A 19,974-nucleotide genomic window follows, 5' to 3' on the forward strand; every position below is an offset into this window, starting at 1 on the left:
AAACCGTCTTGAATGTGAGGTGTCTGAGACTGGCCGTCTTAATGGGCTCAAACGGGGGCCCGATGAGGGACCGCACACTACATTGAGATCCCAAGATGGGTATCTGTGGACCACTGGGGGTCTCAGGTTGGTCGCTCCCCTGAGGAAACTGCGGATGGTCGGATTCCGGCCAAGAGATGCGTAGCCCTCAACTGAGAGGATGGTTGACAGGGCTGCCGCCTGGCGCCTCAGGGTGTTAGGTGCCAGGCCCTTGTCCAAACCTTCCTGCAGGAAGTCCAGGATGACAGGAACCGAAGCAAGGGGCGCAGACGTACCATGAGCCGTGCACCAGCTGGCGAAGGATTTCCAAGTGGCGTCGTAGATGCGCGTCGTGGACTGCCGTCATGACGCTTGGATGGTGCCAATCACCTTGTCTGACAACTTGCCTCTGCTTAGGAGATCCCTCTCAAGTGCCAGACGGCCAGCTGCAGCCACTGGGGTTCTGGATGTTGAAGAGCCCCCTGGCTGAGAGAGATGTCCTGTGGAGGAATCCGCCACGGTGGTGTGATCGAAAGACTCACCAAGTCTGCAAACCAGGTTCTCCTGGGCCAGTACGGTGCTACCCGCAGCACCTCCGCCTCCTCTGCTAGGATCTTCCTGATGACTCTGGGAAGAAGAGGTAGCGGGGGGAAAGCGTAAAGCAGACCTTTCGGCCACGGCCGTGCAGCGCGTTGACTCCTTCCGCCCTCGGGTCGTGGAACCTTGTGAAGAACCGCGGAAGATGCGCGTTGGCCGCGGTGGCGAACAGGTCCACCAGCGGGAGGCCGAACCTCTGGGACAGTTGCTGGAACAGCAGCGGATGTAGACGCCACTCCGAGTGGTCGACTGTGGATCTGCTCAGCCAGTCCGCCTGGGTGTTGCTCGTGCCCGAGATGTGCTCCGCCTGAAGAGAAAGGAGATACCTCTCCGCCCATCGACCCAAGAGCTCCGGCTCCTTCATCAGGGATCTGGAGCGCGTTCCCCCGTCGATTGATGTGCGCCTTGGTGGCGACATTGTCTGTCATGATGCGCACGTGGTGGCCCTGAATGGTGCTCTGGAAGCGCTTCAGCGCAAGCCTGACTGCCCTCAGCTCCAGCCAGTTGATGCTGTGAGCGGCTTCGGAAGGGGACCACCTGCCCTGTGCGAGCTGGTTGTGGCAGTGGGCCCCCCAACCGAACAGGCTGGCATCCGTTGTGATGGTGAGCCTGACTGGCTCCTTGAATGGCGACCCCTTTAACAGGGCCGGAGACAACCACCACTTAGAGAGCGACGTACCTCTGCTGGAACTGGAATCAGTCTTGTTGAGCTGCTTTCGTTTGTTCTTTGATATGGAAGCAGGAGCCACTGAAGGGGACGGGAGTGAAGTCTCACCCAAGGCACGATTGACAGGCACGAGATCATCTTGCCGAGGATGTGAGAGCTGAACCACCTTGACTAGACGTGACTGCTGCACCTGAACGACCATCTCCCGAAGGCTGGCCACCCTTTCCGGGGACAGGGATACTGTGCCCGAGGTGGTGTCGATGACGGCCCCTAGATGCTTCAGTCTGGTCGTGGGAACGAGATGACTTTTTTCCAGGTTGATGGTGAACCCGTGGTCCCGGAGGTAATGGAGGCCCGCATAAGAGAACCTCAGGAACTTGCGGTGGGCTTTGCGGATAGGGATGTGGAGGTAGGCCTCTTTGAGGTCTATGGACGTTAGTATATCGCCTGGCCTGATGCCCCCAAGATGGACTGGAGGGACTGCATCTTGAACCTGCGATATGTCACGTGGTGATTGAACCTCTTTAGATCTAATATCCCCCTCCACCCTCCTGAGTTTTTGGGGACCAGAAACAGGATGGAGTAAAACCCTCTTCCTTCCTGGCCTGCTGGGACAGGTTCTATGGCCCTGATCTCCTTGAGGTGCCTTATCTCCTGTTCCATGAGGGATCTTTTGACTAACCCTGAGGGAACTGGACACCGGATGAAGTGGCGGGGAGGGGGGGACCAGAATTCTAAAGTGAGACCCATGCGGACCGTTTGAAGAACCCACTGGTCCGACGTGGTCTGCTCCCATTTGGCGTGGAACAACTGCAACCGCCCTCCTATGGGAGCTGACCTGTGATGGTCATTTATACCTCCTAAAGGGTCGGGAGCCGGAGCCCCCCCGAAATGGCCGCTTGGAGAAGGGTTGCTGGCGACCTCTGTCTCGAAAGGACTGACGGTCCTGAGACCGCTCACCCTGCTGGGGATACGCCCGATAGGGGGCAGAGCTGGTGGAGGGCTCATTGTTCCGAAAGGCCTCCCTCCTGTAAGAGCCAGGACCTTTACGATCAGGCTTTTTGGTGACTGATGGCATCACTTTCTTTTTGTCCTTGTTTTCCACAAGGACTGGATCAAGGACCTCACCAAACAGCTTGTCCCCTTTAAAGGGGGCAGTAACAAGCTTCCATTTGGAGCGCATATCCACATTCCAGTGCCTAAGCCACAGGAGGCGTCTGGAAGTAACATTAGACGCTAGGGCACGCGAGGCAAACTTAGCAGCATTCAGAGTGGCATCAGCAGTGTACTCTGTGGCTGCCATGATTTTATTGATATCCTGCCTGACTTTAACGTCCTTGGCAGGTATCTTCCTCAACAACTGCCTCAGCCACAGGAGAGCCGCCCTGGAGAAAAAGGAGGCTGAAGCGGAGGACTTAATGGCCCATGCAGCTGCCTGATGGGTCTTGTGACAAGCAGTTTCGGTTCTCTTGTCCTCAGCCTTGAGCCCCTCCAACAGGTCAGGAGGGAGCACAGAAGAGGAGGTAAGAGCCACTACAGGGGGATCGATAGGAGGGAGCTTGAGCAGCTCCTCCAGGCTGGCATCCACCGTATATAGCTTCTTGTCATGGCTGCTGGGGGTAGCCATGGTAGCTGGCTGCGCCCACTGTCTTTGAACTAAATTGAGGAACATCTTGGGTACAGGAACTATTTCCTGGACCGAAATGGGTTCCTCAAAGAGATCCCCAGATAGATCATCAGGGTCTACAACCACCTGAGCTGGGGGGGGTGGATCCCATGTGAGTTGAGATCTTAGCCTTATCTAAAATGGTTTTGAAATTATCCAAATTAAATAAGCCTGAAAAGGCCGGCTTTTTGGCGGGGCTTGCCTCATCCCCAGAGAATTCAGCTTCCTGCCTAGGAAGAAATTCCTCTTCTTCCTCCCAGTCTGACTCATCAGAGGCCACTGAAGAATGCAGGGACGGAGGTGGAAGGCTAGGAGTCATCTCTCTGGAATCCTCCTGGGGTTGCTTCTTCCTCTGGAGAGTCCAAGGAATCAATCTTAGAACTGGACAAAATCTTAAAGTGCGTCTACTGGGCTAGCTGAATTGAAAAAATCTGAGGAGAGTCGGCACCAGAGGCGTGGCTTAAAGTTTCAATTCAGTTCTGGGCAGATTGGCTGTGTTTAACCCTTCTTTGGACTCTCCAGAGCAGCGCCCTGGAAAATGTATCATTTTGGGGGATAAAACTTTAGATGCACCTTAAAGGAAAGAGGAACCTATAAGTCAGCTACAAGAAGTTTGGCCCTAATCTGTAGAACTGTTTCTCAAATTAAATTAAAACTAATTGATCTTGACTTTAATGTTGTTCTCTATCGGGTTTTCTTTTCTTTGGTAAATGTAAGTAGGATTTATTATTATTTATTTATTTATTTGGATTTATAAACCGCCCCCTCTCCCAAAAAGGGACTCGGGGCGGTGTACAGTCAATGAAACACAGATAAAATACATAAATAACAATATAAATAATATATAAACAATTAAATACTTAAGATCTCTTGGTCTATTGGTTCACAAGGTTTGTAGACATTACACATTCTTATTGCTGCATGACTTACAGTGTTTGTTACAGACAATACCTTTCCAATTGCTTCAGTGTGGTGTTGTGTGCATATCTGAAGCCTGCTGACCCAATGCTGTCTTTCTTTGGCATCCGTAGCTGAATAAAAAGCAAAAGGACAAGAATTTTATATACTTGTATTGAAATATACTTTCAATTCTAGTTATAGTGAAAGACTCCAGCTTCCCAATAATGGACAAATGAAGTTCCCCACCATCATTATAGCAGAATGACTGGCTATTTCCACCTCTCATAAAAACCATTTTTCCAGAAGAATGTGAAAAACTCCTAAACAGCAAATTATGCTGGAGATTTCCAGAGGAAAAAACATGATGAAAATCACTGAATAAATCTACTTTTTGCTAGCAGCAACATTCAAAAGTAAAATTCTGCTCAAGGGAAACTAAACTGGAAAAATGTAATGATAGACTCAACCTCGATGGCTACAACCTCAAAAGATGCAGCGAGGATTTGCTGAAACACAAGTAAAATAAGAACAATAAGAGCTCATAACAAAAAGCATACTCTGCCTTTAACGTTGAATTCATTTTCAGATGACAGAACAGAAAGTAACGCACCTAACAAAAACAAATTTGAACACTAAACTTTATAATAATTTTACACAAGCTGGTCAGTGTTTACAAAGGTCTGGGTGCAGATATCTTCAAATTACTTCAAAGCAACCACTGTGTTGTTTTACATATAAAACCTACAAAGGCCTACATTCTTAAGTTTCTCAGAAATCTCTCTTGCTAAATTATGAATTAGTTCAATGAAATAAATACCTGGATTTTTTATAACATGCTTACTTCTCTTTCTTTATATCAGGGGTATCCAAACTTTTTGCAAGGAGGGCCAGATTTGGTGAGGTGAAAATGTGTGGGGCCGATCATTCAGCCTGACATTCTTTGAACCCTTAACATTAAATGCGAATTAACTACCATATTTTTCGGAGTATAAGACGCACCAAGATTTTGAAGAGGCAACTTAAAAAAAAAAGTGTTTGCACTCTCCCAAAAATGGCCCATTTTTCACGAAAATGGGCCTTTTTTTTTAAAGGGCATGAATAGCCTTTAAGAGGCTTCTAGAGTGCTCCTGGGGGCTAGGGGGGGGCAAAGTTGAGCAAAAAATGGCCCATTTTTTGCTCATTTATGCCCTCCACAGCCCCCAGGAGCACTCTGAAAACCTCCTAAAGGCTATGCGCAGCCATTTTGGTGAAGGGGGCAGTTTTGGGAGGCAAAAAATGCTGTATTCAGTGTATAAGATGCACCCAGATTTTTAGCCTCTTTTTTGAGGGGAAAAAGATGCATCTTTATACTTCGAAAAATATGGTATTTTATGAAAGACTAAACAAATAACTCCAGTGGGGAGAAGAGGCTGCAGGCCGCTTGAAATTTGAAAAAGGGCCACATTTGGCCCCCGGGCCGCACTTTGGACATGCCTGCTTTATATCAACAAATACCCTGCCTGAATTCAGACGGAATGAAAGCAGCGGCCAGTACAGTTAGTCCTTGACTTACAACAGTTTGTTCAGTGACCGTTTTTCATAATTATGACCTTGGCTGCATCTCCATGCTCATGTAATCGAAATTCAGATGCTTGGCAAGTGATTCATATTTATGACTTTCGCTGTGTCCTAGGATCATTTGATCCCTTTTGTGAATTTCTGACAAGCAAAGTTAATGTGGGACACCAAATTCACTTAACAAACCAGGTTAGTAACTTATGAACTGCAGTATTTCACTTAACAACTGTGGCAAGAAAAATCAAGTTTGGACAAATTCACTTAACAAATGTCTCGCTTAACAAGAGAAATTTTGGGCTCAATTGAGGTTGTAAATCGAGCACTACCTGCATAGACCAAAAAACCCAAAGAAGTAGAATTTCATCCTAGTGAACAAGCAGCAATGGAACTATATATATATATATACAAAAAAAAACCCGTACCTCTCAGTTTATACTGTTCTCCACTGGCAGCATTCACTGTAAAAGTATGAGAATCTTCATCACTAGGCGATATCACAGCTCCAGCCAGCTGCAAGGTACCTCTAGGTTTCTGATTTCTGGACTGTTCATTCACAAAATACTCTAGGAGGCCAGCTTCATTGTTTAAGACAAAATACCTGTAAATGATGAGGGAAAAGCAAATTCAAAAATCCCGCCCCCTTTTTCGAACTTCCAAATTTGAGCCCATTTCAGTTAACATGCCCACATACAGATCTCAATCCAAGAGACTGCAATCCTCTCCTACCAGCGACTATTTGCACAGACAGGTTTTGAAAAGCCCTGAATGCTTCGAAGTGAGCTGGAAGCTGAATAGTGAAAGGCTGCAGTTCCTTTGGAAGAACCCATGTTATCCAGCTGGTTGTGACATTACTGCACAATTCAGAGAGAGGAAGGGTGCTTGCTGTTTGTCCAGTGTTAAGGCAATTCCATTGCAAAAATTATAACCTAAACCCATGTTTTTTGAGCCTGTCAATTTTAAGATGGGTGGACTTCAACTCCCAGAATTTCTCCAGACAGGATGGGAAATGGGGAATTATGGGAGTTGAAGTCCACACATCTTAAAGTTGACAGGTTCAAAAACCATTGAACTGATCTAAACAGAAATCATACACAGCCTGGATCTTGATTTAATTCCTTCTTGGAGAAACCTAACTCACTCCGAATTTATTTATTTATTGGAGAGAGAGAGAGAGAGAGAGAGAGAGAGAGAGAGGGAGGGAGGGAGGGAGGGAGGGAGGGAGGGAGGGAGGGAGGGAGGGAGAGGGAGGGAGGGAGAGGGAGGGAGGGAGGGAGAGAGTGAGAGAGAGGGGGGGAGTATGGAATATATTTTATAGGCAAAGGTAATTTAATTTTTAACTATTTCTGCCTCTCAGCCATTTGCGCCCAATGACATTTTTGCCAGAATATGGGGAAATAATCTGTGAAAGGTGGCATTGGGAACTGTACAGGGAGGGGACTGAATGAGAAAAAGCTGTCTTCTGCCATTCTTTCATCTTCCACTGGAGGATGGAAAAATGTGGATTCAGCCTTTGGGATTAAGCAGGTGAGCGTTTTGTTTTCTGCAATGTTTGCATAATACCCCTGGAAAAACAACAGGGAAGGACATGATGAAGCAATACATCAAAACCAACCAAAGAGATTGTAAGGCAACTCTCAAAGATGAACCCAAGGATGAAAATATTTGGAATATATTAAAAAATTAAAATGGCCTGTAAAGAAAAAGAGGTCTGGATTCAGTTTTGAAGCTTTTATTATCACTGAGGCCTCTGCTGAAAGACTTCAAAAATCCATAAAGCTGAAAAGCACTGTGTGGCTTGCCACTGAGACTCATCAGCCAGACCAAAGCAATGTTCCTGGGTAAATAGCCAGCTGAAGCTGGGAAGTTTTAGTAGAGGAGCCTTATACTTTGATACAAGCAAGAAAGCCTTCCTAACACATACAGGAAAAAAAACATACATATATTTATCAAGTCTGTTTGTTGCCTGACTCCCAAAGGCTGTGTACATGTTCAGAGACTTTTCATCTTTTCATTTCTTAAATGGGATTTTGCACATTGTCAGAGATTTTTATCCTTAGATTGAAAAACTCTTGATATAAACAGAAGAAGTTGGACCTACAGAGATCATAAGGAACCAGGAGACATGGCTACTAATATAGCCCTATTTCTTAGCTGAGGTTTTTAAATAACGAAGAAGCAATGAAGTACCAATAAGTAGCAACAGCACTTAAGACTTATATTTACAGCCCTCTCTAAGCTGTTTACAGAGTCAGCCTCTTGCCCCCAACAATCTGGATCCTCATTTTACCCACTTTGGAAGGATGGAAGGCTGAGTCAACCTTGAGCCTGGTGAGATTTGAACTGCCAAATTGCAGGCAACCAGCAGTCAACAGAAGTAGTCTGCAGTACTGCACTCTAACCACTGCACCACCACGGCTCATAAGTAGAAGTAACATTCCAAACTTTTCCCTAATTTGAGCTAACTTGCAATTGCTGATTAAAAGAAATCCTTATTTTAGTAACAGCGAGCCATACGATATGGCAGATGTATTGGGCAATTTTGAATAGGCAAATGATGTTGTGCTTATTATTGTTGTGATAATGGGACAATATTTTTTAGCTTCAGTGGACAAATGAGAGGACTGACAATGTCACATACTGCTCCAAATAAAACCTATGCTAAGTAAACATGTTTGTATTATTTAAGACGATTCCATTTTATTACAATGGTAGTGCCTCTAAGATCAAGATAGTTACTAGTGCATTTAGAAGCTATTGGACACCAAAGATGCAATGGCTTGATATGGGCATAGTTTAATCACTGCAGAACCAATTGTAAACGAGTCTCCGTAGCTCAACAAGACTATGCAAATCCTGAGATTTCAAAGCGTAGCTCCTAGACTGAAGAATCAATTTACATTGCAAATATTAGGAATATGGTGGAATATGGATCCCTAATGTTTTACAAACCAAACTCAAAGCATGAGGGGGGAACAAATAGACAGAGGGAAAAACATGAATATTTTTTTTCTTGCTTAAGGCCATGCTTCAGAGAGTATTTCAAAGAGAATAAGCATCCCCAGGATAATGTTATATCATAACAATTTTTATTGCAGAAGGAAAGACAGAGGAGGAAGATAAGCAAGAGCAAAAACATAGCTTTCCCAGAGCTTTTGCAAACTTTGAAAAACTCAAGTGTTCAGATCTTATTTTCAAATTCACACAAATATTAACTAGAAAAAAGACAGTTGTAACTGTGTCACACCAAGACTGCAAATTCCTACACACAGTCTTACATATTAGGAATTAAACTATAGAACAAAACTATGAAACCATGTTTCTGAATAAACGTGCAGCAGATAAATTTTTATTGTAATTATACTTCCAGAAATCTCAAAATATGAGCTCCAATCTTTTAAAATCTTGTTAATATTATGTCTAATCAAACGTCAATATTGCATTCAAAATCATCTTTCTGTTGCTTATAATAGCAACTGTGCTATACCCTCCATTTTCAAATATATTTCATAGCTGTATTTTTCTTTGCATTATCTCTTGAAGGGTAAAATACACAGTGTCTTCTGGTTCAATTAAAAATTTACCATTCAGGAAATCAAATACATGCACTAAAACAAAAGATTAATGCTAAAACAATTCTTCATTCACATATTATTTTCTAAATCTATCAGAATATTATTAACAACTACTACCTCATGAATAAAACTATTCCATTTGAAATAGTGATGTTTTGGAAAATCGAACTTACCGGTACTGCCAGCCAGTTACAAGATTTGTATATTTCATTAAATAGCCAGAAATGTTTTCCATGTGATCACTGTGGCAAATATAAGAACAGAGTTCATCAGCTATAGGCAAATAACAACAATTAAAATATCTCACATAGATGTTGCGTAATTTCATATTTGATAGAGTAATAGAAGAGACTTCGTAACTCAGCACAAATGTCAAATGACTTTTAAAACAGAAATTCCTGCAAGCTCTTGCTCCTTGTTTGTCTTTGTAGAATTGATTTAGAACTGAGATGCTTTAAATAATCTACCAATCTGAAAACTGGGACCCACATTACTGATGCATAAACTACTGGAATCAGTAATAAATTATTGGACACCTCTTATTTATAAAGCTTCAATATTAAAGATTAAATTACTAAATACCCTTCAGCTTTCTAACCTTAAGGAAAGGTTTTTGGGCTCTTTAACTATTATTCATTATGAAAATGGAAGTTGATTAAGGTTAAAAGAATACCTTTAAAATTGAACTATACAAACAAATCACTGGCCACTATTAATTAAGGAAAAGTACATTTAAAATTTTGAAACGATACACACTTCTTGGACTCCTAAGTATCTATCATAAATCATCAACATCATTGAAGACTTTTATTTTGCTTTGTGTGCCAGCTTTTCTTGGGGAACCAATCTGTTTTTTAATATGAAAAAGCCCTTAGTTTTAAAGCAACATTTAATGCAAAAATAATAATTCCAGTTTTCAATCACCTTTATTTATTTCCAAAAACGCCTTTTCCCTCATCAATAAAAAATAAAAATGGTGTCTCACTTTGTGTATTCCCACTTAACTAGAAATTAAGCAGAACTACAGGAAAATATAGTAAGAAAAAATATATTAAGCAATACATAAGGAGGACATTTGTACACCTGTGTTTTATACGGTTACTGTTACACTTCCCTTTTAAAGCAGGTTTTATAAATGTGCGAATTCTCCCTACCAAACAAATTTCCAAATGCAACCAGCAGCCAAAACGAGTAACTAAAATAGTTGCCAATAACTGGCATTTATTATGTTACTTAGTATGGGTAATGAAACATCTGCAAGAAAACTACCAAGCTCAGAGAACACCAAGGACCCCTCACTAAAATATGTGCATCACAGAGCAGACCTACTCCATATTATGCATGTCCTCTTATATGATGAATGCACAGCATCCATCTTTCCACTGTTTCATAGCAATTATATTAAAGTCTCCCTCAAACAAAGTTTGTCCCCTTCTGGGCAGCAATAGAGAAGTGGTTTGCCATTCGAGTTCAAAGTCAGTTAGATGCTGCCATCTAGTGGAGTAGCAATTATTAACAATCACAAGGAGCCTTCAACAAGATAGGTGTCCCTGAAAAATTTTCACACACACTTCAAAATACACAAAATTAATTTTTGTCCAGTAGACCACAAAGAACAAATATTTCTGCATCATATTCACGAAGCCTTATAGGCAGCAGAGCATTCCTCTAGGAAATTGAGGCCATGACTACATTTTTAAGTTCCACAACTAGAATTTGGGGCCTTACATAAAGAGGGGATTTCAAAGAATTAAACCCAATCCCAGAAATCACTTAAGCCCCTTATTAGTTCATAACAGATTATTAGCACTCCTAGTACAGCTACACCTGAAGGAAATTTTAGAAATCAGAAGCTACAAATGAATCTGAATTATCATTATTTCCTGCTCTAAGTAAAGTACCTTAAATGGTCAGAGAAACTATTCCAGCCAAGAGGTTTATTCACGTCGCCACATCTAGATATCAACAGTGAATTATGAATGGAGATACTGTATTTCACCAAACTTTTCAACAAAATAAATCAACACAATTGGAAACTGGCCTCCTAAATAAGCAACTGCAATAATTACCTGAGCATGCCTACTAAATATCAATTTAACCTATTTTTCATTCAGAAGTCTATGTCACAGACCTGTCTCTCAGAATAATGTACAATGTACGTGAATAACTGAAAGGCATTAAAGGATTCAGAAATATGACTCATTTTAAGTTAGTTAATAATGAAGAAATACATCAAACCTTTCTTGAATAACCCAAATGATAGAATCCAGATACCTAGGATTGTTCTCCAAGGAGGCAGTAGGAGCCTCTTTGTCACAATTTCTGAAAGCATGTCTGAAACTATATATTTATTTTTGGTTATCTTCTCCCCATATACATCTTTTTACCTAATAATGCCTTTGAATTCACCGATTGATTGTTGATTGTGCACCTATTCTATTTTCAGACCAAAATAATTCATTTGGAAAGCGAGAAATGTATGAATGATGAAGAAGACCAAATTAATTGCCTATGCTCAGTAGAATGAAAGTGATATATTTGTATATTATAAATCTGGAAGCAGGTGATAACGTATTTGTAGCAGAAAACTGTGGAGGAATTAGGAAGGAGGAGCTGCTCTGATTTTTTTCTCTCCATAGAATAATCCTGAGATGAAACCAAGTGTTGCCTGCTGCAGGAATAATTTAATGTCAGTAGTGTAAACAATATTAAGAAATTATGTTTTTAAAACTTTTGTGGTCATGAAACAAACTGCTTGGCTGAAATCTGAATTTTGGTTCAAAATTATTTCTTATGTCAAAGCTCATTCGTTCTGACATCAGGGCTGAAAAAATATAAAAATGATACTGCATTTGCTACTGTACACAGTTAATTCCATTTAAACACATAAATGGCTTTCATAATCAGCTATGCAGGACTTTCACTTAATTAAAATCCTACACAGAATCCTCCACAGAAGACAAAGAGCCACTTCTACAGACTCAAATGTGATTAAATTCAAATCCTGATTAAAATACTGTAGAATTAGTTTCAGAGGCTAATTTATTTATGTATATGTACATCCATCATAAACATCCTGACTCTGGGTGGCTTACAATATCCAAAATAACTAAAAACAAACACTGCAATTTAAATGAAAGCACCTTTAATTGGCAAGTAATTGGCAAACAGGAACATGCAAGTGTTAAGCCTCCTACGGACATCATCCCAGCCTCAGTACCCAAATAAACCTCCTCCAGGTTGTTAATGTTTTAGTAATGCCAACAGATTTGAGCCCACACATTTGGAGGGAGGGGATCATTCCAGAGGGCAGGCCCCACCACAAAAAGAGGCAACCACTGTCTTTGAATTTCAATTATTTCTGTAGAATGCAAAGAATTCTTATTTCAGGGTAATCAAATTATTCAGTATTTTATCATACATTTTATACACAATTATTTTTGTTCATTGAATGCTTAATTCTTTTGATGTTTCCTGTATTATATGAGCCATGGGGGTACAGAGCTGAAATTAGATTTTCCCCCCAAAAAAACATCTTAAGAACAACACCCAAATAATTACAGAAGCATTTCAACCAATAAATCGTTAGAACTGAAATCTAATGAAACTAGAGGAGGGAGGACCTCATTGATTGGCAGCTTTCTTGTTGATGTCACAATGCATCCTACTAACCAACTATAAGCTAATTTCAGAGAAGTAGCACAGAAAAATTAGCAGAACTGGAAAGAAGAGCCAGCAGAGAGGATCCAACCATGTCTGCCTCAACACAAAACAATCAGGTGAGTATTCTTAAAGTGGAAGAAAAAAAGAACCTCCATATAGTAATATTATGGCACAGGCTATCAGGAACTTGTGTCTATCTAAAGTCTTAAACTCTTCATCATAAAAATTGGATCATATGTAAGATCACTATCATAGTTTTCATTTTTCAGTTATCAGCTGATCTACTTGCCAATGGGAAGCTGATCTAAAGGTTGTAAAATTTTATGCAGTGTATAAATAGGATAGCATTTTATTCCTTAATCTAAGGATGTCCTTCAAATATTCTGAGTTAGAATGCTTATCATTCCTTGGCACTGTCAATTTTGCTTTGGCTGACAGGAGTTGTAGCTCCATCAGACAGTCTTATCCTGGAAAGGAATGTAGATATAACCTTGGTGAAGGAGTGTATAAGCCTGCATTGATTCGGATATAAAATGGGGCACCTAGAAACTCTGACAAGCTTTCAAGATTCTTGTTATAACCTGCAATAAAAATGTAGCAGTTGATTCCTGGAATCCTTGCAGTGCTTAGGATTTCCTGACCTTGTCTACTTCAAAAGGGTAACATCCATTTGGAAAGCCTCTCAAAGTTTTTATCTGCCTGATCTTACCCAATCAGAATCAAAATGGGGTCATTTTGAGTCCCCCCCCCCATGCTCTCCTCTTTCCTCAGACTGAATTACCATTTCTCAGGCCTTAGTGGCTCATCCATTCCTTTATCAAAGTCATATCTACATTCCTTTATATTCCTATACCAACTTCTACTGACCAAATAAATCAGAAATACTATGATGCTATATTAATGAAAATGAAATACCTCCAAAATTAATCACGGAAACAAAGATATTCAATAATTTGCACAGATGAGATCCGACAGGAACTTTTCTGAATCAACATTGGAACACAGCACGGTACACAGGGTAAATTGTACCAATAAAAAAAGCAGACGTGGAGAAAGTCTAGCTATTTTTAAAAGCATAAAAAAAAGAAAGCTATCGCAAATTATATGTACAAATCACCTTACTCATCAGAAGATCAAAAGCTCTCAAATTAATGGATTCTTTGGCAAAACGTCAAAAGTTCAATCTGCATCAGTCCAGTTATTAATACTTGCAGAATCCTATGCACTGGGTAAGAACATAACAATGCGTACACAGTGCCCTGCAGGATTTGACCCCCTGGGCCCATCTAGTCTAACACATTTCACAGTGACCAACCAACTGCAGAAGGAAGCCACCGAGTATCCCAGCAAATGGATTCAGAAGCAATCACATTCTCATCATGATTTCCATGACTTGGTCAAACCCGTTTCTGAAGCTAGACAAAAGCTTTTTGAAAGTAATCATCTAATGCGGGGGTTGGCAACAGGAAAAAGAAAAAACATGAGAAGGAGAGAAAGAGAAATGAGAGGGAGAAAAGGGGAAAAAAAGAGAGAGAGAAAAATGGGGAAATCATAGAAAATCACAATGGAAGAGAGGAAAAAGAGAAACAAATGAGAGGGGGGGAAGAGGGAGAAAAACGAGACAGCTGGAGAGAGAGAATGAGAGTGAAGGAAATAAAAGAGAGAAGGGGAAAGAAAGAAAGGAAGGAAGAGAAAAAGAAAAAGAAAAAGAAAAGGGAGGGGGAAAGAGAAGAACAGAAATGAGAGGGAAGGAAGGAGGGGGAGAGAGACCCATTTCCCACAGAAAAAACCAGGAGCTGCAAAACCTGGGTAGGCATGGCTGGGGGGGGGGGGTTCATGTGAGTGGATGAGAGTGACATTGAGTTGGCCACAGCCACCCAGGTCTTGTGGCTCCTAGTGTTTTCTTTTCTGTGGAAAATGGATCCAAATGGCTCTTTGAGTGTTTAAGGTTGCTGGCCCCTGATCTAATGGTAGCAAATTCTAAACCTGAATTATAAATTGTCTAAAAAATGAGTTAGCCTTTGGTTCTAATATTTTGGAAAAAGAAGAAAAAGCTTCTCTTTGTTCATTTTATACACTACATTCCTAATTCTGTACACTTGAATCCTACCTCCTTTCACTCTCTTTCTTTTTAGACTAAACACCCCAATTGTCATAAGCATTCCTGATTAGAAGCTGCTGTAACCCCACAATCCTCTTTGCCGTCCTCTGAAACTTGGCCAACTCCACTATCTCTTTTTTGAGCTGCGCTGACCAGAACAGTACATTATATTCCAGATGTGGCCACATTATTGATTTATATAAGGGAATTACGATAATGGCATCTCTATTTCCAATACAGTTTCTTATTATGCCTAACATTCTATTGGCCTTTTTTTCACAGTGGATGCACACTTTATTGGCACCTTTATCGAACTGTTTACCATTACTCCAACATCTCTTTCCTCATCAGTCGCTGCTTGCTCTGACCCCATTAATTTGTATGAGTAGTTAGGATATTTGGGATGTACATGCATCACTTTGTATTTGCTTGCCGAGAACAACTTCTGCCATTTTGACCTGTACTACCCCCTAATATGCAGAGATCTCTCTGAAGTTCTTCTCAGTCCCTGTTTTGTTTTTAATTGAATGTCGTCAGTAAGCTTGGTTATTCTACCAGTCCTCTCCAATTCCAGATCATTTATCAATATGTTAAAAAACACTCACCCTGTGACAGAACTCCCTTGCTAGTTAGATCTCTCCAGTGTGAGAAATGTCCATTTAGCAATAGCAATGAGTCTTATATACCACTTCACAGTGCCTCACAGCCCTCTCTAAGTGGTTTACAGAGTCAGCCCCCAACAATCTGGGTCCCCATTTTACCCACTTTGGAAGGATGGAAGTCTCATGAGCCGGTGACAATCTGACTGCCAAATTGCAGGTAGCCAGCAGTCAGAAGTAGCCTGCAGTATTGCATTCTAACCACTGTGCCATCACGCTCATTTACAGATACTCCTCAATGTACAACCACTTCTTTAGTGACCGTTCAAACAGCACTGAGAAAAGTGACTTATGACCATTTTTCACACTTACAACCATTGCAGCATCCCTGTGATCACATGATCAAAATTTGGACACTTGGCAACTGGCCTATATTCATGACAGTTGCAGTGTCCCGGGACCACGTGATCACCTTTTGCAACCTTCTGACCAGCAAAATTGATGGGGAAGCTAAATTCACTTTACAACCGTGTTACTAACTTAACAACTGCAGTGATTCCCTTAACAAGTGTGGCAAGAAAGATGGCAAAATGGGGCAAACACCTTTAACAACCATCTCCCTTAGCAATAGAAATGTTGAACTCAATTGTGGGTGTAAGTTGAGGACTACCTGTACACCTATTCATTGTTTGCTATGCTTCAGTCAATTACTTACTCAAAGAGGATCTGCTTTTTAGTCCATGGCTGTTAAGTTCACTGAAAAGTATTTGATGAGGGTTTTTATCATAGGCTTAAAAAAATGTATCTAATGACTTGCCATTATCCACATGTTTATTAATATTCTCCCCTATGTCCTTCCTATCTTTCCCACAGAGTTTGTAATGAGATGCCCGCTGATTCTCTCAAATCCACCAGGTTTTAGTTATATCCATAATATGTATACCCTTTATGGCGAACCTGTGGCACACAGAGCCATTTGTTAGGGCACATGAGGCATTGCTCTGTCAGCTCCAGCGTGCATGCATCCGCTTGGCCAGTTGACATCAGCCTTCTTTTTTGGCCGGTTTTTGCCCTCCGGAGGCTTTCCTGATGCGCTCTGGGGTTGCACGTATATAATGCTATATATAGGTATGGGCATGCCCACACACGTCCCCCCTGCGCTCCCACCGCTTTTGGCACGTAATCCAAAAAAGGTTAGCCATCACTGTCATATATGATTTACAACATTAAAACACACACACATTTGACAACCTTCTTATGAAAGTTCCAATTTTCTTATTCCTCTAAGGAAGTTTCTATTCCATCTTTCTATTTATTTCTTTGAGACCAAACAAAATATGCACAGGAGGAAAATAATCCCGCCAGGTTTGAATTTACTGTTTGTGATTCCAAAGAAAGACATTTTGTCATAGTCATAGATAATTGCATAACATAAATCCACAACAATTTTTTAAAAAGATGTGCATTCCACTTTATAGAGAACTATTAGAAAAGGAAATGAAAATAAAATGGTATCTTAATGTTGCAGCATAAATAAGTCTATAGTACACCCCTATTTCCCCACGTCCAATTCTGAAAATCTGATCTGGAAGAAAAAGATTTTGAAGCAAAAAAAAAGGGGGGGGGGAATCACACAAAATCCTTCTGTATAAGAATTTAAAGCTCTTTTTAAAAAAATGATTTTAAACCCTTCTCTCAAAATCAAAAGACATATAGAAAAGTAGAAAAAAATAACATGGAGACACTAATAAGTACCTAAAGGTTTTTCCATTGTTTGCCATACTGGACAAAATAATGATTCGTTTAAAAGAAATAAATATTTTTAAACATTTCACCATACTTATATAACATGGAATTGATAGTTTGGGGCTAAAACCTTTTACAGGTCCTTAGATTAATTCATGAAAAGTAGCTTTATTAACAGTTCCCACGTTAGATATATTCATACCTCATTTCAACCCTGAGCTACAAATGTTCTCCTTTACTGATATTCAAATCTAGTATTAACTTCCTGCTTTACATTTAGTCTGATTTACTGAATTAGACATGAAATTGCTGGCTTATCCTCCATTCTATAGTTCATTTTCTTCCACTTCTGCTCCCTCCCTCCTCATGGTCCAATCACCCTTGAAACACTAAACTGTAGTACAAATACAGCCTCACTGAGATACCTTCCTGCTTATCCCAAACATACCATGTATACTCAAGCCTATGGGCTTTTCCTGGCTATGCTTGGAAGACCACACACCAAGGGAAATTGGGCCCCTTCTCTTTCAAGTAGATGCCATTAGGACCCTGGATAGCACAATTTCTTAATAGAATAGAATAAATTTAATTTGTTAGCTGCTCCCTCTCCAGAAGGACTCGGGGCGGCGTACAATAAAAACCCATACAAATATACATATACATACAATACATATACACATACATACAAACACATACCCGTACATGTACATGGAGGAGGTAACAATCGTTAAATGCATACACTAATAATAATAGAATTAAAATTAACAATTAAAATACCCTCAGTTAAAATTCCAAATTTAAAAAAGACTGTCAGGAGCAATGGGATAAACTATGGTTGAGCCAGGCCAGCTAATTGGAAGAGGTGGGTCTTGAGCTTTACATGGAAGGAGCGGAGATCGGAGGTAATCCTGATGTCAAGGGGGAGGTCATTCCACAGGGCTGGGCCCATCACAGAGAAGGCTCTGCTCCTAGGCGTCGCCCCCCGACACTGTTTGGTGGACGGCACCTGGAGAAGTCCCTCTCTGTGCGAACGGATTGGTCGTAGGGATGTATGGGGCAGGATGCGATCCCGCAGGTAACTAGGTCTTCCTTTAACTCTTCCTTTCTTACTATGAACAAGGAGGAAAAAAGGAAATTTCTTCACAAACTGTTTATGTCACCACTGGGTGATACAATGCTCAGCTAACATACTTAAGGAATACACTTTTGATTGCAATAATATTTCACCCAGTTCTATTGTACTGCCAATTCCTTTCTTCCTATTATTGAGAATGATCCATAAATGTTGTGAATGGGACTATTGTCCATTTTTTCACAACATCAGAATGCACTGCACCTGCATACAACATTTGCCTTTATTCAGTGAAGGAACAATTTAGAAGCCTAAGCAGGTTTTACAGTTTCCCAGAAAATAGGCAGAAAATGCTAGAGGAGAACAATGCAAACCAAAGCTATTTTTGCAGGGCATTCAATGTACTTCCTTCCTCTTCCTCAAAGAGATGAGCTTCAACCAATCTAACCATGCAGAAATTTGCCTTCCTTCAGCTTTATTATCTATTGCAGGATAAATCTGCAGCTTTGGAAATAGTGAGCAATGCTTGTCAGGATGCATAGAGCAAAGCAATCCAGTGATTATATTTAAATAATTGTTAGCAATTAAACAAGATAAAACTTTGTGTTAAATTATGGAATTCAGTTGTAATAATGACCGCCAGTCTGGATGGTTTTTAAAAAGGCCCAGAATAGTTATTTCAGATTAATGAAATCCAATACTGATGAATGTTTATAAGAGGCTGAACATGTACAGCTTGCTATAAAAAAAACAATTGTGATTTTCCCAAATGCATTCAGTTGGTCCCTGCATGATACAATGGGCTGGGCTAGATTAATTGTGGTCTTATTCCACGTAACATAAAGCTGAATTATTTTAAATATATAAAATTATAAAATGACTAAAATCTCTCAAGTGATTCTTGACACTCTTTCCTGGATACTTTAGAGGAAGTTACATAAGAATCCTGAAATCTTCTCTGTGTTCTAACAAATCTAGCACATAAACATTATTTAATATCCAGATTCCAGAGAAATTGTCTATGCCAGTGATGGCAAACCTTTTTTGGCTGCTGTGCCAAAAGCAGGGGGAACACAGGGGAGTCGTGCGCCGGTGTGCCGCACTCATAATGCTGTGTGTGCCTGTCCCCCAGGATGAGCATGCATGCAATCAGCGAACCCCCCCCCCCCCGCTTTTGCCATGGTTTTTTTACCTTCCCCAGGCTCCAACAGCTTTCTATGAGCCTGGGGAGGGTGAAAACAGCCTCCCTGTCCCCCGGATGCCCTCCAGAGGCCTCAGGAGCTTCCCTGCAGTCTTTGGAGGCAAAAAAATGACCTACGGGGAATCTGGAAGTTCAGAAATGGTGACTTCCAGTTTGTCCGAAGGGCCTATTTTCGACCTCCGGAGCCTTCAGGCGGCTTCCCTGAAGGCTCCGGAAGACGAAAAATGGACCTACCGACAACTGGAAGTCACTTCGGGTTTGCTCGTAGGGCCGGTTTTTGCCCTCCGGAGCTTTCAGGGAAGCTGCCTGAAGCTCCTTGAAGGCTCCGGAGGTCGAAAATTGTCCTTACAGACAAACCGGAAGTCACCATTCTCAAACTTTCAGGTTCTCTGCAGGGCCGATCTCCGGAGCCTTCAGGAGGCTTCCTTGCACCGGAGGGCAAAAAACGGTCCTACGAGCAAACCGGAAGTCCGTTCCTGACATTCTGGTTTGCCCATAGGGCTGGTTTTTCGCGCTTTGGAGGCTTCAGGGAAGCCGCCGGAGAACGAAAAACAGCCTCAAAAGAAGGCCGAAGTCAGTTGGCCAGCATACACATGCACGCTGGCCAGCTGACAG

The 19,974-nt window shown here is 41.3% G+C and overlaps 1 protein-coding gene across 3 annotated transcripts in view; it reads right to left on the reverse strand.

The window, feature by feature from the left end:
* The window catches only part of OSBPL11 (oxysterol binding protein like 11), a 69,164-nt gene that overhangs the window by 37,448 nt on the left and 11,742 nt on the right, over window positions 1–19,974 (reverse strand). For 2 of the 3 annotated variants that reach the window (XM_081937001.1, XM_081937000.1), the window contains exons 2-4: window positions 9,151–9,219; window positions 5,828–6,003; window positions 3,879–3,979 (exon numbers count right to left, since the gene is read on the reverse strand). In XM_081937001.1, coding sequence (XP_081793127.1) covers window positions 3,879–3,979; window positions 5,828–6,003; window positions 9,151–9,219 — 346 coding nt within the window. The remainder of the gene's footprint in view (window positions 1–3,878; window positions 3,980–5,827; window positions 6,004–9,150; window positions 9,220–19,974) is intronic. The other variant, XM_081937002.1, reaches the window with a different exon arrangement.

Source organism: Natrix helvetica (assembly GCF_964273705.1).
Source record: "Natrix helvetica genome assembly, chromosome: 1".
Classification (NCBI taxonomy): Eukaryota; Metazoa; Chordata; class Lepidosauria; order Squamata; family Natricidae; genus Natrix; species Natrix helvetica.